The 12,773-nt window shown below is 37.1% G+C and overlaps 1 protein-coding gene across 1 annotated transcript in view; it reads right to left on the reverse strand.

Annotated features, from left to right (window-relative positions):
* LOC103511060 (putative defense protein 3) overlaps window positions 1-8,343 on the reverse strand; it is a 22,298-nt gene extending 13,955 nt beyond the window's left edge. Inside the window, exon 1 of the mRNA XM_026824932.1 lies at window positions 8,339-8,343. Coding sequence (XP_026680733.1) covers window positions 8,339-8,343 — 5 coding nt within the window. The remainder of the gene's footprint in view (window positions 1-8,338) is intronic.
* Window positions 8,344-12,773: the final 4,430 nt, after the last annotated feature.

The following is a 12,773-nucleotide window of genomic DNA, read 5'->3' on the forward strand; positions in this document are numbered from 1 at the left end:
TTTTTTTTTTTTTTTTATGGCTAAAAAAATTAAAGAGCAAGGGCCTCCTTTAAAAGGGTTTTTTTGAGGGCTTTGGTAATGTTACAAAAAAATTTAACTTGGGTAATGTAAATAATAAAAAGTAAAAAAAAAGTTAAAAAAGCTAAAAAGGGGTAGAAATATATAAAAGGTACATGATTCAGAGTAGTAGGTATAAAGAAGCAATGACAAAGTAGCTAAAGAAATGGGAATCGAACCCTCTGTTTGAAGTAGGTATGTACTGATTTTCCTTATGTACCTAGTAGGTATGTACTTACCTACTGAGGTACAATGCTTAGAACTTTTTCCACTACCGACAATTTTTCAATTAAAAATGACAAAATCAAGTAAAAACTCAAGACATCTTGAAAACAGCAATGAGCTTCTATCTGGTTGGGACCTAAAGAAAACGTTTAGGAATATTTTCAAACACATTCAGTAATCGCTTTCATATGTTACTACGTTTCATGATGGGGATCAAAATGCAAACTATTCCGATTTGTTTGCACTCAAGTGTAGGTAATCTCAGAAGGGTAGGCTTAAGAATTTTACTATTGTAAATCACCATGTGATATGCATAATTTACATAATATTCTAATAAATAAATCCAACTGAACGGTGGAATTTAACAAATACAAGTAAAGGCAGCCACTCACCATCTGACCGTTTAGCGTCTAAGTTTGTCAGACCGTCTTAAGGATCTGGGTCTGAATCTTTTTCCGCCACACACACTCAGACTGTCTGAGAGACCTGGGTCTGAATCTTTTTCCGCCACACACACTCAGACGGTCTGAGAGACCTGGGTCTGAGCGTGACTGGCGGGTATTATGTAAATCAGTAGTAATCTCCACTAGAAGACGGAAGATAAGAGATCTGCCTTTAGGAACATTACCTATGTATAACAATTGTCCTGACGTCAAAATTTTGCTGAATGCGAAGTCCAAAATTGTAAAGTTTCCTTCAGTAAGAGGTCAAAGACTCAAAGCTCCTCAATATTGTCCTCACGAGGCTGAGTGCACCCCGAAATAGCCACCAGCATGGGCTGTGCTTTCGGACGGTCATTCTTTTACGCAGCATCTCTTCATAATCTTCTCCTTTTCTTGTCTAAATTTAGATTTCATCACCTGTAGAAACGTATAATTGGGCACACAGTGTAGCGTAATTTTATTGACCTGAAAGCTAAAGCTGTTGAACAAAGCAAGACTGACTGAACAAAAGTAATGATGAAGATTAACCCTTTGAAGAACTCAAGCAATAAAGGGGTGAAGAAAAAACAAGGAGGAGAATATGAAGAAGGAGAAAAAGTAAGAAGACGAAGGAGTATTGGAAGAAAAAGACGAAGAAGAAAACAAGGAGGAAGGATAAGATGAAGAAGGAGGAGAGGAAGAAGACGGAAGAGGGAAAAGAAGATGAAGAAAGGGGAAGTTTAGACTTTAGACATGAAGTCACTGGTACTGATCATTACTTACTGGTTCAGAAATCTGTCATTTACTGTCGAACTCAGACTTTAGAGTGTAGACATGAAGTCACTGGTACTAATCATTACTTACTGTGGTTCAGAAAATCTGTCAAACTCATTAGAAATAAAAAGTTCCAATGGGGTTCTATCCGTCCTATAGGTAGGTCCCATCAACCCCAAATGAGCAGCCCTAGAAGGACTGAGTTGTACCTACGGATCACTGAGCCAAGTGAGGCACTGTGTAATTATCTTGTGCGTCTACGTCTTGCAAAGGGTTAAACTCACACATGACAAGATGGTGTTACTCAGAACTGTTCTTCCTGCTTTCTGCATTTTGCATATTTTATTTAAATGAAGGGGTAATCTTACTGATTTTTAAGTACCTCTGCCCCCTAATTTTCTGGAAAACTCATGGAAATTTTCTGGAAAAGTCATGGAATTTCATTCCGGGAAAAGTATATAAACCCTGCATAATTGTCTGCTAGTTGTACCTACTTAAGCCAGTAACTTATTGTTACCACATAATTACACTACATATAAACTTGGAAAATTTAAGAGGCTTAATAGGTACCTACCTAGGTTGAAAATAAAAAATCTCTGCCCCCAAGGAATAAAGCAGTAATTTTTCTCTATGTGCTGAATATTGGACCAGTCATTTGAGAACTGAGAACCATTGCAGAAAACCCAGCCAACCTAAATTTAAAAAAAAAAAAAAAAAAAAAAAAAAAAAAAAAGTTTTTTTCATAATTGAGTTTGAAATGACTTTAGCAAGGTGTAAGTAGGTAGGTACAGACCAGTTGTATGTTGTGTAGGAGTGTAGGAAATTAGGAATACCTCCATATAAGTACATACTTATTGCAACTTTTTCTTTATAAACTAGTGTGAAATGTAACCAAGTATTTGTGGTGAAACAGAGAGTTTTATCACAAACAATGTCTGTACCAGATCACAGTATTAATTAAGGGCCTCCTTGAGTAATTTTAATTCCTTCAACTCTCTGAATTTTCCTTTTACTCTGGTAATGCCGCCACTGGTCGCTACTCGATCGAACTTTGTGGCAAAGCGCAAAAACTTCGACTCAGCCGAAAATCGAACCCGGAATCTCCGGCATTCAAGTCTGGTGTGATACCCCCTGGACCACGGAAAACTAAAAGAGGCTGTTTTTATTTGATTAATAAAAATTAATTAGAATTCAATTTCATTGCTTCGGACATTGGTTGTGTAGGTAAGCACTGTGGGGCATCGTAATATTTGACCTCTCACGTGAAAATACTGAATTACTAGTGAGTTGTTTGTGGTGCTAGTTAGTACCTACATAGTGACTACCTAGCTACATTATATCTATGTAGGTACATAGTGACTACCTAGCTACATAATTATTACATTGGTACATGGTTACTACCTATAGTTACATAGTCTATATACATATGGGGAAGTAGGGTTCATCTGATAACATGACTACAATCATTTTATTCCATTTTTTATACCTACCTCGTGTTACTTGGCACAATAGTCTATTAGTGTATTTGGTCCAGAGTCCAGATGACCTTGTAATATGTCCCATTTTTACTTTTTACGACTGGCTACAGTCGTAAAAAGTACCGTCAAAAGTGTGTACTTTTTTATAAGACCCGTGGTCTGAACTCTCATTCCTCCTTGTCTTGGGACTTTTGGGGAAAATTGAGCGAAAAAAGTGCATTTGTTCTAGCTTTAATTCGCTTACTCTTTTGAACCAATAAATATTTTCTCCCTTCTACTTAAGCGCTTTAACAGTGCGACATGTCTTTAGTGCCACAATAAGTTTTTTTGATTCGTCTGATTCAAGTTTTTTTTTTTTTTTTTTTTTTTTTTTTTTAAAATTTTAAACCTACATAGTGACTACCTAGCTACATTATATCTATGTAGGTACATAGTGACTACCTAGCTACATATTACATTGGTACATAGTTACTACCTATAGTTACATAGTCTATATACATATGGGGAAGTAGGGTTCATCTGATAACATGACTATACAATCATTTTATTCCATTTTTTATACCTACCTCGTGTTACTTGGCACAATGGTCTATTAGTGTATTTGGTCCAGAGTCCAGATGACCTTGTAGTATGTCCCATTTTTACGACTGTAGCCAAGACCCGTGGGCTGAACCTTCGTTCCTCCTTGTCTTGGGACTCTTGGGGAAAATTGAGCGAAAAAAGTGCATTTGTTCTAGCTTTAATTCGCTTACTCTTTTGAACCAATAAATATTTTTCCCCTTCTACTTAAGCGCTTTAACAGTGCGACATGTCTTTAGTGCCACAATAAGTTTTTTTGATCCGTCTGATTCAAGTTTTTTTTTTTTTTTTTTTTTTTTTTAAAGTACTAAACTTTCTTTTTTTTTTCCACTCTCTACATTTGTACTGTGTGAATTGAGTAGCGATCATGTATTTCAATTCGAACGATACCTAAGGCATAAGCACACAATTGTCACATGTTGTATAATATGTGTACATAGAATTCTCATATGCTGTATAGAAGCATATAATTGTCACAGTAGGTACCTATACCGACATGTCTTTCCCATTTCCGATTCATTTATTTGGTGAAGTCGAATAATGTTAATATTCTTAATTGCATTTATAAACATGTACCTATTGTGTGCAGGGAAGAAATATTTTAATTTGAACAGATGATTCATCCGATAGCGTATGGGAGAATATTTTAACATAGGAAAGCCTGCTTTTGATAGAGTGAGGATCAGATTATGAGAGAAACGGTAAAAGGAGGACCATTGGGAAAGGAAACATAAGGGAGTAAATTGAGATGGTTTGAAGAGAGACAAGAGTGACTTGGGTGAAAATAAGAAGAAGGAGTATGGTAACATTGGTAACTCTTCCCATATATCTTCTTCTTTCTCCTCAATCCTAAGATTGGGTGGCAGCTCTCCATTCCGATCGATCTGATGTCTTCGCTTTCATTTCTTGATAACTGGTACAACCCGATGCCTTCACAACTTGATCAATTTCTCCTCAATCCTAAGATTGGTTGGCAGCTCTCCATTCCGATCGATCTGATGTCTTCGCTTTCATTTCTTGATAACTGGTACAACCCGATGCCTTCACAACTTGATCAATGTACATCAATCTTGACCTTGCTCTTCCTTGCTTGCCATATATGTAATGAAATTAGATCGTCAGCTCCCATGGCGTAGTGGTCACTGCGCTCCTTGCCTTGCACGCGGGAGACCCGGGTTCAATTCCCGGCAGGGTAAAGAAATTTGTATCATGCAAATGATTGATTCCGTGACTGGCTGTTATATCTGCAGTTAGATTGTGGAATTCTCTTCATAGGGATATAAGGAACATTCAAGACCTCCCTGGTGAAATAGCTTGAAGGCTCAGTGGTTGGGTGTGGAAGAAGAAGAGCTTCTTCAGGAGAAGAAAGCCAGAAGGAGAAGTAGATTCAAGTAGACGCTTTGCTTGAGGATTATGACAATGTTTGATGACCAGTGGAAGAATCATAATGATGGCGAGATATGTTTCAAACTGGAAGCAAATAACTTACCATATAGAGTCATCAAGTAACAATGGTTCTACTGGACATTCTGCCTGTAATGACCAGCAAGTTAAGTAGGCAGAGAGAATTTGCCTGGGTCGATAGCCTCCCCTATTAATACATTCTTAGTGTCTGGTTGTCTGTTATTGTACTGGTAATTGTTTACATTTACACCAAGTACATATCTGTAACAAGTACCTATGTACCTGGACTATGGCAGTGTTTACATATTGGCCGGTCTTGATGAGAAATTAGATCACTGAAAGAACGAAGTGAATTACGAGTTTTAACTAAAGGATTTTCCATTTAGTTTGTCGGTATGTCTGTCTGTATGTCCTTTTTTTGGATTTTTGGCTTTATGGTTTTCTGGACAAAATTTGCACCACCATTTTCGTGTTCCTGGTTTCAACACAGATTACAATCGAACCCGTCCAATTGGGACTCCTTTAAATGGGAAACCTGGATATACCGGGAAAAATCGTGACCTCTTCATTTGTAATTGGAAAACACTTTTGTCATTGGGAAAAAAATGCAAGTCCCTTGATTTAGGAAATTTCCTCATTTAGTTTATCAAAATATTTTTTTTTTATTATTATTATTTTATCCATCTTTTGTTAGTACATGGCTTGAAGTATAATGAGTACACTTCTTAGCATGATTTTCTACTTGTTTAGTCAAACCTTTAGGCGAGTGACAGACACCGAAGCGAATACAATAGTCCGTCCCTTATACCTTTTTATTACTATTGTAATAATAAAGGAAAGGGACTAAAAAGGGGTTTTGCTTGATCCATCTCGGTTTCGGAAATAGTGTGCTTGGTCTATCTTCATTCTTTGTAGCTTTTGTGTTCAGTTCATTTTTGATATTGCTGAAATGCTTAGCGTGATTTCTAAACTACCCAAGGTCTATATTCACATGTTTGAAGGTACTTTCTGCGCAAGCTCAGATGAGCGAAAACAAGGGAATAACAAAAGTATAACATGAAAATGAAGACCCCAGGATAAGAACGGTTTGCTTGCTTTAGCTTTATCTCTATCCTTTGTATAGCTTTAGCTTTATCTCTATCCTTTGTAGCTTTAGCTTTATCTCTATCCTTTGTAGCTTTAGCTTTATCTCTATCCTTTGTAGCTTTAGCTTTATCTCTATCCTTTGTAGCTTTAGCTTTATCTCTATCCTTTGTAGCTTTAGCTTTATCTCTATCCTTTGTAGCTTTAGCTTTATCTCTATCCTTTGTAGCTTTAGCTTTATCTCTATCCTTTGTAGCTTTAGCTTTATCTCTATCCTTTGTAGCTTTAGCTTTATCTCTATCCTTTGTAGCTTTAGCTTTATCTCTATCCTTTGTAGCTTTAGCTTTATCTCTATCCTTTGTAGCTTTAGCTTTATCTCTATCCTTTGTAGCTTTAGCTTTATCTCTATCCTTTGTAGCTTTAGCTTTATCTCTATCCTTTGTAGCTTTAGCTTTATCTCTATCCTTTGTAGCTTTAGCTTTATCTCTATCCTTTGTAGCTTTAGCTTTATCTCTATCCTTTGTAGCTTTAGCTTTATCTCTATCCTTTGTAGCTTTAGCTTTATCTCTATCCTTTGTAGCTTTAGCTTTATCTCTATCCTTTGTAGCTTTAGCTTTATCTCTATCCTTTGTAGCTTTAGCTTTATCTCTATCCTTTGTAGCTTTAGCTTTATCTCTATCCTTTGTAGCTTTAGCTTTATCTCTATCCTTTGTAGCTTTAGCTTTATCTCTATCCTTTGTAGCTTTAGCTTTATCTCTATCCTTTGTAGCTTTAGCTTTATCTCTATCCTTTGTAGCTTTAGCTTTATCTCTATCCTTTGTAGCTTTAGCTTTATCTCTATCCTTTGTAGCTTTAGCTTTATCTCTATCCTTTGTAGCTTTAGCTTTATCTCTATCCTTTGTAGCTTTAGCTTTATCTCTATCCTTTGTAGCTTTAGCTTTATCTCTATCCTTTGTAGCTTTAGCTTTATCTCTATCCTTTGTAGCTTTAGCTTTATCTCTATCCTTTGTAGCTTTAGCTTTATCTCTATCCTTTGTAGCTTTAGCTTTATCTCTATCCTTTGTAGCTTTAGCTTTATCTCTATCCTTTGTAGCTTTAGCTTTATCTCTATCCTTTGTAGCTTTAGCTTTATCTCTATCCTTTGTAGCTTTAGCTTTATCTCTATCCTTTGTAGCTTTAGCTTTATCTCTATCCTTTGTAGCTTTAGCTTTATCTCTATCCTTTGTAGCTTTAGCTTTATCTCTATCCTTTGTAGCTTTAGCTTTATCTCTATCCTTTGTAGCTTTAGCTTTATCTCTATCCTTTGTAGCTTTAGCTTTATCTCTATCCTTTGTAGCTTTAGCTTTATCTCTATCCTTTGTAGCTTTAGCTTTATCTCTATCCTTTGTAGCTTTAGCTTTATCTCTATCCTTTGTAGCTTTAGCTTTATCTCTATCCTTTGTAGCTTTAGCTTTATCTCTATCCTTTGTAGCTTTAGCTTTATCTCTATCCTTTGTAGCTTTAGCTTTATCTCTATCCTTTGTAGCTTTAGCTTTATCTCTATCCTTTGTAGCTTTAGCTTTATCTCTATCCTTTGTAGCTTTAGCTTTATCTCTATCCTTTGTAGCTTTAGCTTTATCTCTATCCTTTGTAGCTTTAGCTTTATCTCTATCCTTTGTAGCTTTAGCTTTATCTCTATCCTTTGTAGCTTTAGCTTTATCTCTATCCTTTGTAGCTTTAGCTTTATCTCTATCCTTTGTAGCTTTAGCTTTATCTCTATCCTTTGTAGCTTTAGCTTTATCTCTATCCTTTGTAGCTTTAGCTTTATCTCTATCCTTTGTAGCTTTAGCTTTATCTCTATCCTTTGTAGCTTTAGGTGTAGACATGAAGTCACTGGTACTAATCATTACTGGTTCAGAAATCTGTCGAACTCATTAGAAATAAAAAGTTCCAATGGGGTTCTATCCGTCCTTTTCTGAGTTGTACCTACGGATCACTGAGCCAAGTGAGCCATTGTGTAATTATCTTGTGCGTCTACGTCTTGCAAAGGGTTAAACTCACACATGACAAGATGGTGTTACTCAGAACTGTTCTTCCTGTGTCATCAATCCCTAATGAGCAACCCTAGAAGGACCCTTTTCTGAGTTGTACCTACGGATCACTGAGCCAAGTGAGCCACTGTGTAATTATCTTGTGCGTCTACGTCTTGCAAAGGGTTAAACTCACACATGACAAGATGGTGTTACTCAGAACTGTTCTTCCTGTGTTAATATTGAGTATCACATACTTATATTGAGTTATCACGAGTATCGAGTAGGTATTGAGTGTGGTACTTACGTCATAGGCTTCCCTATACCCATCCAGAAGTGAGGCCCTTAGCGTCCCAAATGATGTGTTTCTCCTATCCCTATACCTATCCAGAAGTGAGGCCCTTAGCGTCCCAAATTCGCCTCCGGCGCAGTTTACGTTTGATTCCTTTTTGTCAAGTCGCGGGGGTAAGTACCTACCCTCTCTCCCTTGAAGTAAAAGAACGGGGGTACGGTTAGCCCAGTGGTAACGTGCTTGCTTGTCATGCTGCAGGTCCCGTCTTCTATTCCCACCAACGACAAAATATTTGTACTCGCTTTTCGATTGCAAATATTTCTACGGCTTACTTTCTGGTGTTCTTGTGCTGGTCCAGCACCTTATAAATCAGAAGTATTGTGTCTCTTCTCGCCCATCTGATGAGAGGCAATGGAACATTGCTGCGAAATAAAAACGGCGGTAAAACACCCGGTACTCGAAAGCCAGCCGTTCCGAAAACGAACCTTATCTCTTTAGGCTAAATTCCGTCCCAGGTGGGAATCGAACCCGCGACCTAGCGCTTACAAGACAGACCCTGATGTTAGGTACCTATGTCAAAGTAGACGTAAAAAAATATATAGCTACCTACATATTTGGAATTAAGAACAAGAAAACCGTCTTACCTTATCTTCTAGTTGACGACAAATTAATCCTATTTCAGGATACGAAAGTTAATCCAATCAGCTCTGTCCTTAGAGCTCCAGGAACCAAGAATTGGTTCTCTCACTGTCACACAAAATAAAATCAAACAGAATTAAATTAATTGAAACTTTAATTCTTATTCACATAATTATCACTTCACAGTCGCGTGAATTACCCGCGAGTTGGTTTTATTGACGGGGGGGAGATGATAAACATTCAACCTGATCGGATGACTAGGGTCTAACAGAACTGAAGAAATGAGTAACCAGTGGAATCTGGGAACCCCCTGTAACCCCCACTACCTTCACCAGGTATAATACTATACCTTTCACTACTTCTTGACTACTTGACTTCTTCTTTGAATGGATATAAGGTTTAGGGGAGGGAAAAAGCCCAACATCATTCATTTTTATTTTGTTTTATTTTAATTTGTATTATCAAATAAATTGTTGTATTACTTACTTATATGTAATAAAGAAACCAAGTTCAATTCATTTTTTAAATACCTACTCTTCTTATTTTCCCCTCATAGTCAACCGACCGCAGTTTGGATGTCGCTTTCACCCGACCCAAAAATGCTTGATCGCAGGTTGGATGTCAACCCTTGAGATTTGACCATAATCAGGTAGTTTTGACCGCAGTTTGGAATCCCCGAAAATAATAATTTTAGGGGAGGGGGGAAATGGGCCGTTTATAAACATCAGATATATACATCATCATGTTTATACATCAGATATATGATAGGGACACGATTAATTCGGTGGTAACGCACTTGCTGGCCATGCCGGAAGTCTTGAGTTCGATGCTCACCATAAAAGAAAAAAAATCGAAACCGTCCACACTGCCTCGACGACATAATTATGTAAATTCGCCTCATCGATCGACAGATGGTCGACTAGGTTTGGACAGACTTTAAGTAGGTACCTATAGGACAACTATTGTATAGGTGTCCGAAAACAAAAACAGCGTTGAAAAAAAGGCCAGGAGTACTGAAAGGTAGGTACTAAGCTGTCAAGGTAACATAGGCTGAGGTTTACAACTTTCCTGCTAGGTAGAGACACTGTCTGGTACCTATATTCCATCACAAGACTTCTTAACTTCTACCTGTAAGCTATAATACATAAGGTGGGTGCCTATTCTATCTCAAGACTAGAAACAGAAAGCAAGGTGGTTTGGTGGTTGCTAGGGAACTGGGAGATAATCATGTACCTACACGGATACCATGCAGAAGGTCCCGAGACAGCTGGTGCAGCTGGTCGACTAGGTTTGGACAGACTTTAAAAGTACCTATAGGACAACTACAGGTGTCCGAAAACAAAAACAGCGTTGAAAAAAAGGACAGGAGTACTGAAAGGTAGGTACTAAGCTGTCAAGGTAACATAGGCTGAGGTTTACAAGTTTCCTGCTAGGTAGAGACACTGTCTGGTACCTAGGTATATTCCATCACAAGACTTCTTAACTTCTACCTACCTGTAAGCTATAATACATAAGGTGCCTATTCTATCTCAAGACTAGAAACTGAAAGCAAGGTGGTTTGGTGGTTGCTAGGGAACTGGGAGATAAAGATGTACGCGGATACCATGCAGAAGGTCCCGGGTTTGATTCCTAGAGTTGAGAAAGAATTTGACACTCATCAGTAGGTATACCAATCTATAGGTATGTTGATTACTGGACATTAGGTACCTACTTACTTCATACACTTATACATATAGGTAGATATTCATTTCATTTCTTTTTTTTTTTTAAGTACCTACCTACCACTAGTGGTTCTGTGAACTGTAGACCTTCACTTTGTTCGGTCAAATAACAATATCTAACCTAACAGAGACCTTTATGGAAAGTTGGAAGCAAGAAACTATAAGCTACATGTACATACCTACCTACCTATTTTGAGAAAAACCACAAAGCTATCAAAAGTTAAAACATGATGCGTAGATAGAGTGAGCACCTAATCAAGAGCAAGTTTTGTGCATGTACCATACAACGCCAGCATAATATGTTTCTCTTATCAGTTGGTGCTGCCCTCTAGTGAGTGTTTCATCAACTTGAACCTGTTCAGCTGATAAAACAATCAAAATGGCTGATGAAAACACATGTTTACGCCAATGAAAATTGAACTTTTTTATTATTTTTTTTAGTTGATTTCAAGTATTTATACAGTTCGGTCATAGTGATATTATTATGTTTTTTTACGATTTTAGTGTAGTGTAGTGTTTTTTATTATTAAATAGTTTATTGTTATTTTAATTTTAAAATTGTTCGTGTTTTAGTGTTTATGGATTACTAAAGACGAGTAGCGTACAACCATGGCAGCAAATCCAAGGAAATTCAGTGAGAAGATTGCTCTGCACAATCAAAAGCAAGCAGCTGAAACAGTAGAATTTGAAAAAATCATGAAGGAAGTCAAAGATGCTACCAGCAAAGTAAGATCTCTTGTGAAACTGTCAGTCCGATTCAACTCATTTGGTTTTACATTTCTGCAGGGTCTATGGTATTCTCAATACTTTGCCACCTCTGTGTACGCCATAAGTTTGATAATCCCAATGTAGTCCCATAAGTTTGATAATCCCAATTTGTTTGAACACAGTGCAAATTATTGGTTCAAAAGTGCACCATAAACAATAATAATAATCATGTAGGTACATTCTTATCATTTGCTATTGAGGTTCTGATTTGCCGTAATGTTAGCACTATAGTTGTGTTTACTCATATTGACAGTAACTATGGTGTGTGTGTGTTTTAGTACACACTTGCCTCTGTCTCATGAAGCATCATGCAGTGTTATTATTTACATGATTCAGTATCATATCTGCTGTCTCTATAATCAAAATCAGAGATATAATAGTCACATACTTAGTCACAAGTTTATAGGGTCTAGAATTTAAAATACTTATTTCTGCTTGTGAGTATTTATTTTATACTTACCTACCAATGTCATAGCTATGACCAGATATACTTAGATAATTTTACAAACCATTGGAATTTGTCTCAGTTTTACGTCCTCCAGCGAGACAGGATGTGGAGATACCACAACCTATGACTCGTGATCGGGTCTTATTCAGAGCTATGACGTTCTCGTGGACATCCTGAGGCTAGTAATCTTTTCCCCCCTTGCAAATTGTCCAGTCCAGAAGGAACTTGAGATCAGACTGGACATTGAAGATGTATACTTAGCATCAATAGGTACATAGTAATAGAAAAACTCCACGGTTTGGTAACTTGATGTTCTATTGACCTAATCCTTAACTAAGTATTAGGTATTAAAGGAACTATCTGAACCTGAAGTACCCATTATATTAAGGAGTTTAAAGGAGTTGCCCGAAGTATTGAGGAACAGACTGATACTCGTGGGTAGTAAGTGGGTACTTATGTATTAAGGAGTTATTATTATATTTTCAATTTAATTTTCGTAAATTACTATCATCTCTCTTTCTCTCTCTCTCTATCTCTCTCTCTCTCTCTCTCTCTCTCTCTCTCTCTCTCTCTCTCTCTCTCTCTCTCTCAATTAAGTAGTAGTGAATGCCGTAAGTAAAATTCCTCCTATCAGTGATTAGTTGATAATGATTTGATAGGAATCACTTAGGCTGTCACTGGGTGAAATGATGAGGCCAAGTCATACGAATGTGTTGGAAATTGATTCACTGACTCGATATACCTATGTAGTTGTAGCACGTGTCTTATGTTGCCTACATACTGCTGTGTATACGTACCTTTATCTATCTAGTAGGTAGTTATGTTGTTATCTCAGTCATATCAGATACCTATAGGAGAAGAAGAAGTATACATA

This window comes from Diaphorina citri, unplaced genomic scaffold (assembly GCF_000475195.1).
Source record: "Diaphorina citri unplaced genomic scaffold, Diaci psyllid genome assembly version 1.1 scaffold670, whole genome shotgun sequence".
Taxonomy (NCBI): Eukaryota; Metazoa; Arthropoda; class Insecta; order Hemiptera; family Psyllidae; genus Diaphorina; species Diaphorina citri.